Genomic DNA, 20,202 nt, shown 5'->3' on the forward strand with positions numbered 1-20,202 from the left:
AAAACTGACCTTTTCCAGTCTTGTGGCCACTGCCGAGTTTTCCAAATTTGCTGGCATATTGAGTGCAGCACTTTCACAGCATCATCTTTTAGGATTTGAAATAGCTCAACTGGAATTCCATCACCTCTACTAGTTTTGTTTGTAGTGATGCTTCCTAAAGGCCCACTTGACTTCACATTCCAGGATGCCTGTCTCTAGGTGGGTGATCACACCATCATGGTTAGCTGGGTCATGAAGATCTTTTTTGTATAGTTCTTCTGTATATTCTTGCCACCTCTTCTTAGTATATTCTACTTCTCCAGGGGATCTTTGCAACCCAGGGATCTAATCCAGGTCTCCCACATTGCAGGTAGATTCTTTACCAGCTGAACCACAAGGGAAGCCCAAGAATACTGAAGTGGGTAGCCTATTCCTTCTCCAGTGGATCTTCCTGACCTGGGAATTGAACCATGGTCTCCTGCTTTACAGGCAGATTCTTTACCAACTGAACTATGAGGGAAGTTCTTTTCAGTGCATAGATGTATAATAATGAAAAAATAAGAATAAAATTGCTATTGGTAGAGCCATTTTAGAAAATAGTACAGAGATTTAATTTTAAAAATTTAAAATAGGGAATTCCCAGATGCTCCTGTGGTTAGGGCTCTGTACTTTCACTGCTGTGGCCTGGGTTCAACCCCTGGTCAGGGAACCAAGATCCCACCAGCTGAACAGCATGGCCAAAAAAAATAAAAATAAAATACTATCATTTGATCTAGAAAGAAACCCCACTTCTAGGGATATATCTGAAGGAAATTAAATCAGTATATCAAAGAGCTATCTGCACCCCCAAGTTCATCATAGCGTTATTCACAACAGCCAACATGTGGAAACAATCTACCTGAGTGTCTGTTGGTGGTTGAATGGATAAAGAAAACGTGAGCTACACACACACACACACACACAGAGGAATACTATTTGACTATATAAAAGATTGAAATCTTGCCATTTGTGACAGCATAGATGAGCTTTGAGGATATAATTCTAAATGAGCTAGACATGGAAACTACTGTGTTATCTTATTTAAATGTAGGATCTAAAGAAGTTGAACTCATAGAAGCAGAAAGTAGAACGGTGGTTGTAGGCACTGAGGGATGGGGGAAATGGGCGAATGTTGGTGAAAAGGTGTAAATTCTTAGTTATAAGATGAATAGTTCTAGAAATGTACAGCACGGTGACTGTAGTTAATAATAATAAACTATAACTAAAGAGCCTCTTGATAAAAGAGGAGAGTGAAAAACTTGGCTTAAAGCTCAACATTCAGAAAACGAAGATCATGGCATCTGGTCCCATCACTTCATGGCTAATAGATGGGGAAACAGTGTCAGACTTTATTTTTCTGGGCTCCAAAATCACTGCAGATGGTGATTGCAGCCATGAAATTACAAGACGCTTACTCCTTGGAAGGAAAGTTATGACCAACCTAGACAGCATATTCAAAAGCAGAGATATTACTTTGCCAACAAATGTCCGTCTAGTCAAGGCTATGGCTTTTCCAGTGGTCATGTTATGGATGTGAGAGTTGGACTGTCAAGAAGGCTGAGCGCCGAAGAATTGATGCTTTTGAACTGTGGTGTTGGAGAAGACTCTTGAGAGTCCCTTGGACTGCAAGGAGATCCAACCAGTCCATTCTGAAGGAGATCAGCCCTGGGATTTCTTTGGAGGGAATGATGCTAAAGCTGAAACTCCAGTACTTTGGCCACCTCATAAGAAGAGTTGACTGATTGGAAAAGACTCTGATGCTGGGAGGGATTGGGGGCAGGAGGAGAAGGGGACGACAGAGAATGAGATGGCTGGATGGCATCACTGACTCGATGGACCTGAGTCTGAGTGATCTCCAGGAGTTGGTGATGGACAGGGAGGCCTGACGTGCTGTGATTCATGGGGTCGCACAGAGTCGGACACGACTGAGCGACTGAACTGAACTGAATTGTAAAGTAGGTCCTTGTCAGTTATGCATTTCAAATACCGCAATGTGTTCTCTCAAACTCCCAAACTCCCTAACTATCCCTCCCCCTAACCCTTCTCCCTCATAAACCATAAGTTCATTGTCTAAGTCTGACGTCAAACCAACTTTGCATTCATGGGATAAATCACACTTCACCTTGTTGTATACTCCTTTTTATATGTTGCTGGATCTGATTTGCTAATTCTTTAAAGAATTTTTATGTCCATATTCATAGCAGATATTCATGTATTTTTAAAGGGATGATGGTGGGTGTCAAATTGCCATGGTATTTTGATTCCATTGAATACCTTTAAAAGAGTCACATAAGAGTTTACTTCCAAATGTCAATATTTACAATACTATAAAATACATCTTTTACAAGGATTCAAGTCCATGATGAAAATCTCAGATGTAGCTTCTGAAACATGTGAGGAGGCATACAATTTGTCAAAATTATTTTAGAAGGTGTCACCATGGAGATGGCAGGAAGATCCCTGTTGTAGTCACTCCAAGGGGCCATTGGAGGTTCCTGAGGACAACGTGTGATCTTTTAGTATTTTACAAATCACTATTTGGCAAAAGGGTGGGAACAGGAGGCTGGTGAGAGGCCACAGCTGTAAATCCAGGCTATACGGTGGCTTGGATTAGAGTGGGAGCTGCAGAGGTGGTGAGAAGTGATTAAATTTTAAATCGATGTGGATGGTAGAGCCAAGAGATTTGCTATAGAATCTGATCCACCGTGTGGAGAGAGAGAGGGAGAGAGAGTCAAGGATAATCCCAGCGGAAGTGTTTGGAGCTAATCAACTCATCTGCCTATTTCTAAACTCAACCCTAAAATGGATTTGATAACAACTTTTGGTTCATATTGCTGCTGTGGGGTTTAAGGAGGTTTACATACTCCTGAACTATAAAAGATATAGCACCAGACCTCCAGGAAAATAGAAGAAACTTTAGTTATTGTATTGGCTATCCCTCTTTGAAGCAGATCTTCATCTTATCACTGATGTTTTAAGGGTCTTCAGTGTTCTTTTGTTTTTACACTAAACACTATCTTTTACACAGGGCAGAAGACCCCAGAGGGAGACCTTTGCATTCTCGGCTTATATCCCAGTGTCTGAAACATGTATTCCTTAAATATTTGTTAACTATCTTCTTGACAAATCTCATTGATATAATGTTTCTACAAATCTATATCCTTTGGTCTCCCCATTACTTCAGGTTTAAAATTTTTTAGCCTGGCTATGAGCCCCTATTTTCCTCTCTTCCTCCCCTCACTGTTCCCCAGGCCCCCGTGATCCATACATGCAGGTGCCAATAACAGGATAAAAATATACACCCTTTCAAAGGCATGTTCAATGTTTTTTTTTTTTTTTTGAACACAGATGAAAATGAATCTGTGACATGAGTGTGTGACTGATACACACACTTCTGGGCAAGTTTGTTTTACTTTTCTCATTGTAAATGAGCCTATTAATACCTACATTGGTGGCTTTCAACCTTTTTTTTTGTTGGAATGCTCAGTTACATATATGTTTTACATTATGATCAGAACATAGCACATATGTAATACACACACAAACAAAATAAAGAATCATGAAATGACACATTCTTACTTCTAGTGATGCTAATATTTTAAGTTTTACTTTAGCTCATATTTACAAAATAACAATTATGGCTCATTTCATGCCTTTCATGATCTTCTCAGGGGTTTTGACCCACAGTTTAAAAAAAGATTGTGTTGGAGCGCTAAATGAGATAATGTATGTAAAGGGTTTGGCTCAGAGGAAGGCTCTGGAAGTGTTAGGGTAAAGGAACCTACAAAGTGAAGTAATGGGCAAGAATGTGTTAGTTCTAATAGCAAGTGGGGAAGAGGAAAACTGAAGGATGAGTAAATAAAATACCAACAGTGAAAAAATCCCAGTGCCACTTGGAGCTTCTTAGCACCTATCTTTGTATAGCCAGTTGCTTTTTGGGGCTCTCAAATCAAACGTCCCGCCCTATGTATTAAATAGCTCTTCCCTAGAACTAGTTCGGAGAAGGCAATGGCACCCCACTCCAGTACTCTTGCCTGGAAAATCCCATGGACGGAGGAGCCTGGTAGGCTGCAGTCCATGGGGTCGCTAAGAATCCGATAGGACTGAGCGATTGACTTCACTTTCACTTTTCACTTTCATGCATTGGAGAAGGAAATGGCAACCCACTCCAGTGTTCTTGCCTGGAGAATCCCAGGGACGGGGGAGCCTGATGGGCTGCCGTCTATGGGGTCACACAGAGTGTACACGACTGAAGCGACTTAGCAGCAGCAGCAGCAGCAGAACTAGTTCCCATTTCCCACCACCAACCACCCCACCATCCACCTCCCACTCTTATCTCATTGTATCCTATTACCCTGTTACTTCCTTCACAGAACCAAGATTATCTGAAATTAACGATCTATTTGCATGTTTATTGTCTGCTGTAACCCTTCCATTTTGAGGATAGGAATCTTGTCTATCTTGCTAAACTGAATCCCTGATAAATACAGTGCCTGCCAGACATGCAATAGTTCTTGAATGAATGAGTGACCACAAGGAAAGGAGCAAGAAAGCGTTTTAATCAAATATAAATGTAGTCAATGCCTTACAGATTTTTTTTAAAGTTCCAGAACACTTTGCTCATTTTACTATTTATGAAAATTGGATGTCATGAGAAAAAATAACCAAGGGAGAAATGTGTACTTAAAGGGTTCGTCGTCGTTCAGTCGCTCAGTCATATCCGACTCTTGGCGACCCCATGGACTGCAGCACGCCAGGCTTATTTAAGTAATGAAAGAATCAAGCCGGAAACTAGAAATACACACACGAATGAATGAACTTTCCGGGACAGGCTGCAGTTCCTCCCCAGGGCAGGAGGCGGCGCTAGTGTCACGTCAACTCAGCCGCCGACAACTCTTGGTCCCTCTGGCTGACCGTCCAACGCCGGTGCCCGAGGACCGTGAGGGAACTAGCCAGTAGAAAGCCGTCTTAGTTATAGGGTCTGGCGGAAATGTCCAATGAGAGTAGCGGGTCTATTCAAGGGGCGGTGCCAAGAAGAGGGGCGGAGGGAAGCGGTTAGAGGTGGGAGTTGGCGCTGCGGGCCGGGTAGGGACCGCGGAGCTGAGATGCGGACGGGGCCGCGCCGGTGACCGGAGCTGCCGCCCGACATGAACTCGCTGGAGCAGGCGGAAGGTAGGGTGCGCCTCCTGGGTCCTTCCCTAACTCCTCCCGGAAGCTTGCGGGGCTCTCGAGGCGCCGGAATCGTGGGAACTGGTCGGGAGAGAGGAGGCCGCGAAGGATGGACTGACGGGGCCCGGAGCTGGGGGCGCGGGGGCCGGCCCAGGGGCCAAGGGGCGGCCGGACACGGCCAGGCACTGCTTCCGGCGCGCCTGGCCTCCGCCGGCGCTGGAGAGGCGCTGCGTCAGCTCCCCCCTCATTCCCCCTGCGTGGACCAGGGAGCTTCTCGCCCGGTTACTTCTATTTCTTACTCGTTAGCAAACGGTTGTACTTTGTGCCTTGTAGGGCGCTAACTCACTTTATTTTTTTCTGATAGTCGTTAAGAGTTGTATCCCTAATTCCTGCCTTGGTTTTTGGTAACTGCCGGGGTAAGGGAGTGCTTCTTGCTCTCCTTTTTAAAGTTTGAAAAGCGCAACTGAAAATGATACCTTACCTTGCTCATTCAGAGGGAACACCTTAAACGCCCCTGTCTTGTAGAACTAGGCGTCGGCGCTCCAGAAGTGCCACATAGATCGTCTTGTAAGCTCTTGGGAGGCTGGAAAAGGGAGCGTCTTTCCATTACTCCTCCGTTAGCTGTATCAGTCCAGTAAGAGCAGACTGAAAGCGTAGCTGTTAATTAAACATAAGGGCATCGAGACTTTGGTCCTAGGAAAGACATTATCCAAATACGGAGTTCTTGATTCCAACAGAGTTAAAACTCGACTTGATTTTGATCCTTTTTTTGCAACCCCAAATTTCTAGCTTTTGGCGCCGACTGAGGCTGCTGCTGATTTTCCACATACCATTTTACGAGGAACCAGCTAGTTTTCTTATATGTGAAATTGGAACTATAGAAACCTAGTGTTTCTGTCAAGTGCATAAAGGTGTCATAGTGAAGAAGTAAACAGTGCAGTCATACGTGTAAGTTGGTGTGCAAGACCTGAAGCAGTTAGAGTATTTAAAATTCATCGTAATAGATTCAGACTAGTAAGAGTAGCTAATTTCAAAATTGAAATCTTTTTACTTAGATCTCAAGGCTTTCGAGAGGAGACTTACTGAATATATTCATTGTTTGCAACCTGCCACTGGACGTTGGAGAAGTAAGTGCTTAGACATTTTTTTAAAGGAAAATAAGCTGACAGTTGATACTTTTATTCTACCTAGCAGTGATTTGCTTTCACGTAAAACTTTTGATTAACGAATGCTTGCTTAAAAAGCAAACAAATGCTTGCTTTATTAAACCATAAGGTTCCCTTTTGTTTTGACAGTTTTAGATCTATTTAATTTTGTAAATAACAGCATTTTAAAGAAATTTTAAGAAAAGAAACTGACAGCCCTAAAAGGATAGTCTTATTTTGTGTGGTTGAATTTTTATTTTTATATTAAAATACATATATTTTGTTAGACATATATGGCAAATCTGGTTACCAGAACACGTGATAAAAATTTCAGTGATCTGTTTAGCAGTTTTACAGTTTTGCCTATAAACTATTGAAGTAAAGTTTGTTAAAGGAAGTGATATTCACCAATACTGTAAAATGTGACTTGAAAGAATTGTAGTTACTGCTGCATGGAAATATATAGGAAATAGGAAATGTAGACAAATATATAAATGATAAGATCAGTAAGCAGAATACTTTGGTAACTTATGTTGGGAGAGTCTTAATTTCTTGGCTGTTCATTGCTGAAGTCTAATTTTTTCCAAGAAGAGTGAAAAGTGAAAATCATTCAGTTGTGTCCCACTCTTTGGGACCCCATGGTCTCTATTATAGTCCATGGACTTCTCCAGGCCAGAATACTAGAGTGGGTAGCCTTCCCTTCTCCAGGGGATCTTCCCAACCCAGGGATCACACCCAGATCTCCCGCATTGCAGGCAGATTCTTAGATGAACCACAGGGAAGCCCAAGAAGGACATCCTTTATTTTGAAGTAGGATTCAGTTGGTGGGACTGAACTGAAGAGCACTGTTGAAGTCAGGGGTCTTTTCCTATGTCAAGGTTTTTTGTGTAATTTTTAGTAAATCTGTGTGCAAAGTGCTAATCATACGTTACAGGAATTCTGATTGGTCAGAATTCACTAGTAATGATTTTTCTCAAGCTCTCCCGTTTACCTAGGAATTATCCCGAAAACCTTATTTCACTGTTACTTGGGAATCTTTTTAAATGTATAGGAGTATAAAATGTAATATAATGAATACACTTTTTCTCTGGTTCACAGTCTCAGTGCTTTCATATAAACGACATCAGCTTGTTTAGTATACCCATTTGTATGAGGTCCTGTCTGGTGGGTTTGATTATGATTTTGCTTCATTTTAAGAAAAGAAAAATCTGTATACTTTAGTATATTTCTTATTGGAAATATAGAAATGTAAGAAACTGAGTTTAATCTGTTCTGAGCTGAGAGCATAAATTTGAAATTTTGAGTATTATTAAATAACTAAAATGAGATTGTTTTTCTGTGATTTGCCTCTTCTAAAAGTGCATCACCAGAGGTTCTAGATAATTAAGGTTTCGCAGTATTTCTGTTGGTCTTTGAAGCTTGATCTGTAAATTTTTAAAAATGTTTGCATCCCAATTGAAAGAAAGTTAACTGTCTTGGTCTCTAGAACATTAACTAGGTCTTGGTGCCCCTGTATTATTTTTAATAGTATAATAGTATTTTAGTAATACTATTTATTCTCAGGTTTTACTTATGCTCTATCTCGAATTTCTAAAATAATTCTACCTTAATGAGGAGAAAGAATCTTTCTAACTTGTACTGTCAGTAATTCTACCCCAACTTTCCTTAAGTCCCTTAAAGAAAATCTGATACTGATGGGTGTGTTCCACACTCCCTAACACTGACCTTTGTTTAATTCAACAACAGGCGGTTGTCTGCAAGGCAGAATTCTTTAGTCCAGGTTCTCAGTGCATTCATGAAAGAGTCTTTGTTTGGTTTGTTTACATTAAAAAATGAGGTTTTGGTGGGGAGTGTTTTTTGTTTTGAATCCGCAGAAAGCATAAAGCACATAACAGAAATTTACATTAAAGTTTTACCACTTTGGTTCTTACTGCTTTTAATTTCATAAATCTATAGAAATACTGACTAAAGAATTCAGGGGGACAGTATCCGCCTCAGTTACTAAGGTTCACATTGTTTTAGAGAATTCCCCAAGGTCTTGTGGCAAGTTTCCCTAATTCCTGAGTGGAGTACATTTTCCCTTTAGTGAAGTGCTGCATCCTCTGGCTGTTGTTTATTAAGAACTGGTAGTAGTATCACATTAATGGCTTATTTCCTTACTAATTTCGTGTTTATCTTTCATCAGTGCTTCTTATAGTGGTATCTGTCTGTACAGCTACTGGTGCCTGGAACTGGTTAATAGATCCCGAGACACAAAAGGTAGAAGTTTTGATTTAAAATCTTTCATAGATTAAGTGAGACAATGGCTATAGCAATGCTTTGTTTTTTGTAAAGTATTAATCAAATGCTTCCTATTAGTACTAGTAGTGATATTAATCATGTTAAAAATATGCCTTATATTAATTTGCTTGGAAAAAAACTTCAGCTGGCTATTGCGGGTCAAGTATCTTTGCCAAGAAAAAGGTCTAAGAAATACTCCTTAAATTACTTTTCATTTCTGAACTTGTATGCAGTTGTTATGTATCTCCCTATTACATATTTCAAACACTATATTTTGTTTTGTTCGTTTAGTATCATCAGTACCAACTTTTAAAAACTATACAGCAACAGTTTCTTCTATGAGTTACTTTTGTTAATGCCTTTCCTCACCCCGTAAAGCATTTGAGACAACTTTGCAGTAAGCATTATGATTAAATAGTAGATGTAAGTGTACTAAGCAGCCAAGACCAGAAAAAAACAGGAGGACGTCAGAACCAGGACGGAAACCAGCTCACTAATACCATAGACCATCTGGGCCAGCATAATTGCCAGGGTCTCTGAAGTGGCACACCACCTTTATGACAGAAAGCGAAGAGGAACTAAAAACCATCTTGATGAAAGTGAAAGAGAGTGAAAACGTTGGCTTAAAGCTCAGCATTCAGAAAACTAAGATCATGGCATCTGGTCCCATCATTTCATGGGAAATAGATGGGGAAACAGTAGAAACAGTGTCAGACTTTATTTTGGGGGGCTCCAAAATCACTGCAAATGGTGATTGCAGCCATGAAATTAAAAGACACTTACTCCTTGGAAGGAGAGTTATGACCAACCTAGATAGCATATTCAAAAGCAGAGACATTACTTTTCCAACAAAGGTCCGTCTAGTCAAGGCTGTGGTTTTTCCAGTGGTCATGTATGGATGCGAGAGTTGGACTGTGAAGAAGGCTGAGCGCCGAAGAATTGATGCTTTTGAACTGTGGTGTTGGAGAAGACTCTTGAGAGTCCCTTGGACTGCAAGGAGATCAGTCCTGGGGTTTCTTTGGAAAGACTGATGCTAAAGCTGAAACTCCAGTACTTTGGCCACCTCATGCAAAGAGTTGACTCATTGGAAAAGACTCTGATGCTGGGAGGGATTGGGGGCAGGAGGAGAAGGGGGCGACAGAGGATGAGATAGCTGGATGGCATCACCGACTCAATGGACATGAGTTTGGGTGAACTCCGGGAGTTGGTGATGGACAGGGAGGCCTGGCGTGCTGCGATTCATGGGGTCGCAGGGTCAGACGCAACTGAGCGACTGAACTGAACTGAAGTCACTGCCAGTTCCATGGTTTTCATCATGAAGAGAACAGATGTGTAAATTCCCTAAACTGTCAGAGCCTTTCTTTTTCAACTTCATTTTATCTTTAAAAAAAAAAAAATCTGCCTGAAGTTTAATATAGGAGACACTGAGAGATCTCCCATTGGACACCAAGAATATCGCTGTGCCAAATGCAGTAACAGATTTCATAATGTTATTTCTTGAAGCATCCTTTAATGAAACATAGCATGTTTCTGAAATTTCTACCTCTTTCTGCCAACTTGTGCCTTAATTTAAAACTTGAGCTTTTTTGTTAAAGGAAGTAATCATCTTCAGTTTTTCAGCAAAGTTTCTTTTCTCCCAGTTCAGCTTTCTTTAGGTATTAATGATATTGTAATTTTCACAAAATTAACCTTCCCCTTTTAAACTATAACTAGATAAACTATTTTCAGTAGCTTTATTTACAACCGTTAAGTTATATAGAAGAAAAACTTATTAATAAGACTTTTGTCAGCAGTCTAAATGGCAGTTCAGACAACCAGGGGGTTATTTACCATGTAATCTCTCTGACTTTATCCACTGAGGTGGAAACACAAAAGAATAGGAGCAGGGGAGGTTGGTGATGGGATTTCACGTTAATAGAGGGGTTTTTATAATGGATAAGAAACCCTCCTGTGTGTCCCTTTATAGCTGGTACTCATCCTTAGGGGAAGAGTGAAGGAGGCTGGCAAGAAAAAGGTCTGTCTTGGGAAATGAATCTGACTTCTAATTGGGAAAAACATAAGCTGATTTCAGCTAGTTGACATCTTAATAAAACATAGAATTAAATGTAATATGAAATAGGCTCAAAATTCTGTAGTTAATGTAATTCTCTAAATTAGGTGAGAATGTAAGTATTAGCCTAAATGTCAACTTTGTATTTCAATATTTAATAACTTCAAACCTGACAAACAGTGATTGTGTCTGTAAGAAGAGTTGCAGACTCGAAAGCCAGTGGCTAGGTGGAGGGGCATAGGGGAGAGGGAATGTGGCAAACTGGAAAGTACAGGAGTGCCCAGACTAAAGGAGGAAATTGTTACTTGGGTGCAGTTGACTGTTGCCATGGAGGAAAGAAGGCGGATGCTGACCTAATTAAAACTAAAACACTGTATGTGCTAATATTGTGCAGGGCTCATAAAACACAGCTAGCCTGTGGGAATTGAACTGTCCTCAAGGGTTTAAGAAGACATTACTCTGGAATATTAATCTTTCTTCAAGATCCCATCCTTCTGGGAGCTTTCTCCTTCCTGATGTTTTCAACCTGTCATCTCTTCACTTGACAAATTTATTTAAGCAGTACCATGCTAGGCCACTGTTCTTCCTTAAGTTTAGTTCTCTGTCTTGAAACATGTACACATATCTTAGTATGAGAGTGGAGCACAGATGCCCTTAGTTTGATTCTGTTGCTCCCATTTAGTTTCTAGTCCACTTGATTTCTTTTTCTAGACTCTAAATACTTGCCTTCTCCATCTGCATTCTGATTCCCAGTAGTCTGGCTTCAGTGCCTACGCTTGTTCCCATTCTGGATCCTGTTCCCTTGTCCTTCTACATAGTCTCAGAATTGTGGATGGTTCTGTTTTTTTTCTACCATCTGATTATGCTCATATCTGAAATTAGCTCTTTGTTTCTCTTGAACTGTAGTTTTTTATGGCTAGCTACTAATTATTCTCTTCTACTGGAATGTCCTGTGGCCATCTAAATCTAGTAACTTCAAAACCAAACTCATGTTTTGTTTCTTTCAGAAAGAAAGGGTGATGCTGAAACTCAGTCTTGTAAGGATATGTAGGAGCTAGCCAGGTGAAGAGAGAAAAGGAAAATGGTAGTGATTAGACTGAGACCAGGTTGTGTATGCAGTTTGATCACTTCTGCTTTTTAACAGGGAAGATAACTAGATTATGTCTGACTTGTGTTTTTGTTGAGATTAGAGGCTTCATCTCCATTCATTCAACAATATTGAGCACCTATATGTGCCTGGGTGGTTGCTCAGTCGTGTGCACCTCTTTGCGACCCTTTGGACTGTAGCCCGCCAGGCTCCTCTGTCCAGGGGATTTCCCAGGCGAGATTACTGGAGTGAGTTGCCATTTTCCTCCTCCAGGGGATCTCCCCAGCCCAGCGATTGAATCCCTGTCTCCTGTGTATCCTGCATTGCAGACTGAGTCTTTACCTACTGAGCCACTGGGGAAGCCCCTGAGCACCAATATTTGCCAAGTCCTATTTCAGGTGTTGGGAAAATAGCAATGCCATGCCCAGAACAGTATCCCTCTGCCTGCAGAACTTTTTTCTTTTTTTTTTTTCTCTTTGGCCATGGCACTTGGCATGTGGAATCTTTTCTAACCAGAGATCAAAGCCCTCTTCTCTGGGAGCATGGAGTCTTAACCACTGGACCGCCCGGGAAGTCCACGGAACTTGTAGTCTTACGCTTTTTAAATTACTTCTCACTAGGAAGGGTTCAGTAAATGTTGTCAGTAGGGTATTTTTTTAATTATAGAATTGAATTTGTAATGGTTCAAGCATTTGGAATGAATGGAGGGAATATTACTATATTGTTTTGCTGCATTGAAGATTTAAAACAGACATTAATTTGTGTAGCATAACAATAGGAAGAATTGGGATTTGGGAAAGTCCTCAAATTCCTTTTTTTTTTTTTTGCCTTGCCTCGCAGCTTACGGAATCCCAGATCCCTCTTGTTCCTTGTTCAGTGGCTAAGTCATCTCTGACTGTTTGCGATCCCATGGACTGCAGCATGCCAGGCTTCGCTGTCCTTCACTGTCTTCCAGAGTTTGTGCAGACTCATGTCCATTGAGTTGGTGATGCCATCCAACCATCTCATCCTCTGTTACCCCTTCTCCTCCTGCCCTCCAGTCTTTCCGAACATCTGGGTCTTTTCCATTGAGTTGGCTCTTTTCATTAGGTGGTCAAAGTATTGGAGCTTCAACTCCAGCATCAGTCCTTCCAGTGAATATTCAGGGTTGATTTCCTTTAGATTGACTGGATTGGTCTCCTTGTCCAGCTGACTCTCAGGAGTCTTCTCCAGCACCACAATTCAAAAACGTTGATCCTTCTTTATGGTCCACCTCTCACATCCAGACATGATTATGGGAAAAACCATAGCTTTGACTGTACGGATCTTTGTCAGCAAAGTGATGTCTCTGCTTTTGAATACAGTCTAGGTTTGTCATAGCTTTTCTTCCAAGGAGCAGGCCATGGCAGTGAAAGCCCAAAAGCCACCAGGGAACTCACCAAATTCTCGTACTTTAGAGAATGAAATGTTACATGTGTTCATGTACAAGTAAAGAAGTAGGAACCAATACTGTTATAAGATTTTTAACATTTTTATATTTCAAAATCTTGTTTTGACAGGTGTCCTTCTTCACATCCTTGTGGAACCATCCGTTTTTCACCATTAGCTGCATCACTCTAATAGGCTTATTCTTCGCTGGGATTCACAAGAGAGTGGTCGCACCGTCAATGTATCCTTCATCATGAGTTGAATTTTGTTCTCTGAACTAAACTAAAGCACCTCTCTACGTGTTGTTAAAAGCTTACTTTTGAAATACAAATTTTCCTTTGACCGTATTTATTCAGTATAGCTGCTCGATGTCGAACTGTGTTAGCGGAATACAACATGTCTTGTGATGATGTGAGTATTTTCATTAGAAAACTGTAGACAACATGTGAAAGGACTGAAGTTCTTTGGTTTAAGTAAAACAAGCATTAAAGATAATTTGTCTCAATGGAATTAATAGGGAGAATATTCATTGTAGCATTGATTTGAAGACACTTTTTTTAAAAACACTGTAACATCCCTGAAAATTGAGATATATCTAACAGTGGTGTCTCATAGTTAAATTGGTAGAGAGTGTAATTTGTCTTAATGACAGAAAGTCATGATGCACCTTCTAACTGAAGCTGTCTTAGATTTGGTGAAATACAGTGATCATTATTGGCCAAAAATGACTCTCTGGGAGTTGGTTTTATGAACTACTGTTATTTATCTTATGCTGTTGTGTATATAGAGTTTTAAATAGAGTAATAGATTAATTGATAGACTATAGACATATGAACCTGCCGTGTTTTTAAAAAAGTTAATCACATATCAATATGATGAGAATATGTCACAATTTTGATTTTATTTATAAAAAGCATTTTTACCTTCAACTTAAAAAAACTATTTAGTAATACCTACCCAGTATAGAAGATTAGAATAAAAGGTCAAAAAAATTCTAGGGCAGGATAACAACTGGATTGGTGAAAGAGAATGATAGAGGATAGTATCCGTGATATTTGAAGACCTATTAAAAATTAATAATAAAAAGACAAATAGTACATTTTTAAAATGGGAAAAGGTTAAGTCATATCGCACAAGTGGAAATACAAATGGATAAAGGTGAAGACTGGACAGCCTCATTTATCATGGAGGAAGTACAAAGTTAAACAGTTCATTTATAAATATCACCTGTCAGATTAGTAAAAATTAAATACTTTATAACTAGTGTGGTGGTGAAACGATGCAGCCACACACTGCTTGTTGGGACTATACATTGATACAGTGGGTTGCCATTTCTCTCGCCAGGGAATCTTCTTGACCCAGCGATTGAACCCACAACCCAGGTCTCCTGCATTTTAGGTACATAACTTTACCATCTGAGCCACCAGGGAAGCCCTTTTTGAAGGATAGTTTTCATCAGTCTTATAAAACGTAGTATGTGCTTGCCTCATGACCTAACCATTCTGTTTTTCTTCTACCCTGGTTGGGGGTACCATCCCACAGGTACACAGGGTTGTTCATTATAACCTCCTTAGTAGTGAAAAAAAAAAATGGAAATAATCTTTGTGTCTCAACAAGGGAGTGGTGAAATAGGCTGTGGGAAAGCCATATCATAGGAAATCAGAAGTAAATCTGTAAATACAGACATGGAAGCATCCAAGACATAATGTAGGAGCAAAAAGTAAATTAACAAACAATATGCTCAGTTTGGTGCTTTTTTTTGTTTTAAGTTTTAATTAGGGAAATTTCCAAACATAAGAAGGCAAAGAGAAGAGCTAAATGAACTTCATTTATCCTCAAGCGGTGTCAACAGTAAATCAGCTCTTGGCCATTCTTTTTTGTTTTCATGGCCATTCTTATGTCATGTGTACCCCTGCCCACCTTCCCCATCATCAGGTTATTTAGAAATGAAACGCTTAATTAGCATGTTAGAAGCACCAAATTTTTATTCATATATGTGAATATAAGTCCATTAAAAAAACAGTATGTAAGAATTCATGCTAAAACTGTTTTCTTCTGTAAGAGGACTAGAATTTGAGGTAAATGGAAAGGATGACTGGCTTGTCTTGTTTGAACTTTTTATTAAATCCATGGTATTTTTATACAGTGGAATACTACATATCTTATAATAGCAGGCTAAAAAGGTACAAAAGTGCTGAAACATAGTGGCGCCGGTGAGTTTCAGAAACACACTGAGTGAAAGAAGCAGGAGCAGAAAAACACACGGTGAGGTTCCATTTATTTAAAGGTCAGAGACAGGCAGGTTAATCTATGGTGAGCAGTTATGTCGGGAGCTCAGGTTCCATTGACCTTGGAAAGAAGTATGGAGGAACTTTCTAAGTGGTGACGATGTTCTGTAGCTTGCCTTGAGAGGTGGCAACTTGGGTCTATACATTTGTCAGAAGTTAACAATTTTATATGAATTACACCCCAGTAAAACTGTAGAAAACTTAGTAAAAGTTCTACCAAGATACAAAAGTATTACCAAAAATTAAGGGAAAGTAAGACTTGAGATAATCACGATGGTGTGATTACTGACCTAGAGCCAGACATCCTGGAATGTGAAGTCAAGTGGGCCTTAGAAAGCATCACTACGAACAAAGCTAGTGGAGGTGATGCAATTCCAGTTGAGCTCCTTCAAATCCTGAGAGATGATGCTGTGAAAGTGCTGCACTCAATATGCCAGCAAGTTTGGAAAACTCAGCAATGGCCACAAGACTGGAAAAGGTCAGTTTTCATTCCAATCCCAAAGAAAGGCAATGCCAAAAAATGCTCAAACTACTGCACAATTGCACTCATCTCACACTCTAGTAAAGTAATGCTCAAAATTCTCCAAGCCAGGCTTCAGCAATATGCGAACCATGAACTTCCTGATATTCAAGCTGGTTTTAGAAAAGGCAGAGGAACCAGAGACCAAATTGCCAACATCCGCTGGATCATGGAAAAAGCAAGAGAGTTCCAGAAAAACATCTATTTCTGCTTTATTGGCTATGCCAAAGCCTTTGACTGTGTGCATCACAATAAACTGTGGAAAATTGTGAAAGAGATGGGAATACGAGACCACCTGACCTGCCTCTTGAGAAATCTGTATGCAGGTCAGGAAGCAACAGTTAGAACTGGACATGGAACAACAGACTGGTTCCAAATAGGAAAGGGAGTACGTCAAGGCTGTATATTGTCACCCTGCTTGTTTAACTTATATGCAGAGTACATCATGAGAAACGCTGGACTGGAAGAAACACAAGCTGGAATCAAGATTGCCGAGAGAAATATCAATAACCTCAGACATGCAGATGACACCACCCTTATGGCAGAAAGTGAAGGGGAACTCAAAAGCCTCTTGAAAGAGGAGAGTGAAAAAGTTGGCTTAAAGTTCAACATTCAGAAAACGAAGATCATGGCATCCGGTCCCATCACTTCATGGGAAATAGATGGGGAAACAGTGGAAACAGTGTCAGACTTTATTTTTTTGGGCTCCAAAATCACTGCAGGTGGTGGCTGCAGCCATGAAATTAAAAGGCACGAATCCTTGGAAGGAAAGTTATGACCAACCTAGATAGCATATTCAAAATCAGAGACATTACTTTGCCAACAAAGGTCCGTCTAGTCAAGGCTATGGTTTTTCCTGTGGTCATGTGTGGATTTGAGAGTTAGACTGTGAAGAAAGCTGAGCGCCGAAGAATTGATGCTTTTGAACTGTGGTGTTGGAGAAGACTCTTGAGAGTCCCTTGGACTGCCAGGAGATCCAACCAGTCCATTCTGAAGGAGATCAGCCCTGGGTGTTCTTTGGAAGGAATGATGCTAAAGCTGAAACTCTAGTACTTTGGCCACCTCATACGAAGAGTTAACTCCTTGGAAAAGACCCTGATGCTGGAAGGGATTGGGGGCAGGAGGAGAAGGGGACGACAGAAGATGAGATGGCTGGATGGCATCACTGACTCGATGGACGTGAGTCTGGGTGAACTCTGGGAGTTGGTGATGGACAGGGAGGCCTGGCGTGCTGCGATTCATGGGGTCGCGAAGAGTCGGACACGACTGAGCGACTGAACTGAACTGAAGACTTGAGAGGGAACCAGAATCCTGACAATAGTTTTGACCTAGAACCTTGCAACCAAAGATAATCACCATGTTTTATGTTTTATTGTGTATCTCATGTACTTATTATAAGAGAAAGATGTTATAATCAAGCTTATGAGTAAAGAACCTCTAAACAGTGTTACCGGGTTTTCAATTCTGCTCTTTGACCCAGTGTTAGGATTTCAGAGCTGACATATATTGGACATTAACTGTATACAAGGTCTTGGGCCTGTTTTTCCTTTTTATTTACATGATCTCAGTTAATGTCATCCGTTTTGTTTAATTACGTAGTGCTCCACTTTATGGATGCATCATAATTTCATCCACACTTTGCGTGTTGTATATGTTATGCATATTTCATTAGAGCTTAAGCTCCACAAGGACAGGAAACTGTCTCGTCCGTTACTGGGTTTCTAGCATCTCTTGAGGCCTGGCACGTGATAAGCACTCAGTCAATCCTGAATGAAAGAACAGGACTTAAATGAGCATCCTTAAACTTGGATCTCTTCAGATAAGTTCCTAGAAATGAAATTCTTTGGATTATATGGTACGTCCTTTTTTTTTGGTAACTATGACACTGGCCCCGCACGGGCCCTACTGTACCCATCTGCACGTGGAAACAGAAGAGTTGTATCCGTGTGCGTGAGTACCAGCAGCATATGAGTGTCTGTCATTCAACCTTAGGTGTGCATTTTAACTTGAGGAAATTAAAGTTTTGATGTTAGAAAATGGGAAAGTTTTTGTTCAGATACACAGTTTTATTTATGTTTTCTAGACTCCACTTGGTAAGGAGCATAAATTAGCCTATACAAGTCTGGATTTTATTTTATCCAATGGGTTGGTTGGCTGATTTTCAGGAAGACTGTGTGTGTGTGTTTTAAAGTACTAAAGATTTTAGAAGAAAATTCTACACAAAGAACACTTAGAAAATATAACTATTAATTGCTTAATCTTGACTAAATGTTGAGGGATGTTCTGATGCCTTATAAGGCTTTTAGGAAAGTGGTGATAGTTTTAATAGAATTGTATATATATATACTCTTAACCTTTTTTTCTTTTTATTTTTACAGACAGGAAAGCTAATTTTGAAACCTAGGCCTCATGTTCAATGACAATCTACGCTCATTGTTTTGGGACTTAAAACAACCTTTCTTCAAAAAGTGATACAGCAAAAAGCCATAAAAGATTCCTTTTACAGTTGGATATGTGACTGTCATAGCAACAACAGACAAGAAATGTGCAATATTTCCCCAGATTATCTTCATGATGATGACTCTCGTTATCAGTGCTGTGGTACCTTGATTATCTGTGTTTCAGTATTAGTGTCACTTTAGTACTTCAGATCCTGCGAAGGTTTTTGCAGATGAAGTATGTATGTAATATGTTACTAAGTTAAACTTAGAAACAGAACCTCATCCAGTTTTTATAATGTATTTTTGCAAACTACTGTAAATAGCCAATCAATGCCAATGTTAAAGAGGAAATGTTATGTGGACTTCGTTCTCCTGCACCAGTATTTCAAGAACATCCGCTTGCCATCTCCACAGCTCTTTAAAACCGGCTATTACGTATAGCTGTGCCTTTCACTTGAGACTCCTCTTTTAATCATAATGCAGGAAAAACATCGGATTGAGCTTAGGCTAAGGAAAATTCATCTCCATTATGTTGTAAGAAATTGTAGATGTTTTGAGAAACAGTTTTTGTTAAACCAGATAGTGAATTTCAGCCACTGTAGTGCTATTTTCCAGGTTCATTGTTTTCATTTAATGCTAAATATACTTTATATTTTTTTAAATGATTTTAAGAACACTCCAAAGGCTTCTAAGTAGACAGATTTAGTTATAAATTACGTATTGTCTGGGAATTTGACCGTCATTGTTTTAGATTATTGGATTTTATGCTGTGGTAGACATGCTGTTACACTAGTATTGTGCAGGTGTGATTGGTCATCCACTCCGTCATGGGATCACTTGGGAGCAGCGCCACAAACCAGAGTCTAAAATTCTCACTGTTTAGAGAGTGTTAATGACATACTGTGTATGCATATTAGCCACATGTACTATAATAACCCTGAAGATTAAACTATTGGGATTGCTGTAAATATTTTAAAGAACTGGAGGTGCCTTTTACCTGTTTATTAGAAGATTTTGAAAAGGTTTAAATTATTTCATGAGCAATCTTTTTAATTTCATTTAATGTAAAGCTGAAAATTCAAAGACAGGACAAAAAATTTTTAACAAGGCTGCCATTTATCTTAAATGTGTTCATCTTGGCTTTCACATGTACAAAATTTTATTCTTTGAACTGCAGCAATAAACCCTCTGCTCCTACTAAGTCTTAAGAGGGTATTCTATATATTCTTCATTGTTTTATTTCCTGTAAATTTTGTAGGTAAATATGTGCATAAAAATAAATACTTTATATATACATAGTGATTGGGCTTTTCCTTGGTGTAAGTCTGTAACTGAAAAGAATTTTAAACATACTGTGTGTCAGATACAGGCTAGTTCCAAATGAGACATTTCACTCTAACTGTAGTCAGTAGGTCCAGTAGAGCAAATTGCAAGTGACAGTTGAAGGTGCACAGTTTATCAAGCTGGCAGTACTTTTAATATGTCTTATTCTGTGTGCTATGTGCTCAGTTACTCAGTTGGGTCTGCTGTGGACTGTGGTCCACCAGTTTCCTCTGTGCTTGGAATTTTCCTGGCAAGGATACTGGAATGGGTTGCTATTTCCTACTCCAGAGGATTTTCCTGACCCAGGAACTGAACCCAGGTCTCTTGCGTCTCTTGCATTGGCAGGTGAATTCTTTACCACTGTGCCACCTGGGAAACCCCATTTCTTATTCATCATTATCTAATAACATTTGGCTCTTAAAATTCAGGTTTTCTCAAAAACTGATCGCTAGTTTCCTCCAAGAGTATAAAACT

General features: G+C 39.9%; 1 protein-coding gene across 1 annotated transcript; it reads left to right on the plus strand.

Moving 5' to 3' along the window:
- The first annotated feature begins 5,036 nt into the window (after positions 1-5,036).
- Positions 5,037-19,703, plus strand: CNEP1R1 (CTD nuclear envelope phosphatase 1 regulatory subunit 1). Its single transcript, NM_001034303.2, has 6 exons — positions 5,037-5,190; positions 6,243-6,314; positions 8,518-8,591; positions 13,288-13,397; positions 13,513-13,567; positions 18,343-19,703. The coding sequence occupies exons 1-6, from the start codon at positions 5,166-5,168 to the stop codon at positions 18,382-18,384; spliced, it is 378 nt and encodes a 125-aa protein (NP_001029475.1). The 5' UTR covers positions 5,037-5,165; the 3' UTR covers positions 18,385-19,703.
- The last annotated feature ends 499 nt before the right edge of the window (positions 19,704-20,202 follow it).

This window comes from Bos taurus, chromosome 18, assembly GCF_002263795.3.
Source record: "Bos taurus isolate L1 Dominette 01449 registration number 42190680 breed Hereford chromosome 18, ARS-UCD2.0, whole genome shotgun sequence".
NCBI classification, from domain to species: domain Eukaryota; kingdom Metazoa; phylum Chordata; class Mammalia; order Artiodactyla; family Bovidae; genus Bos; species Bos taurus.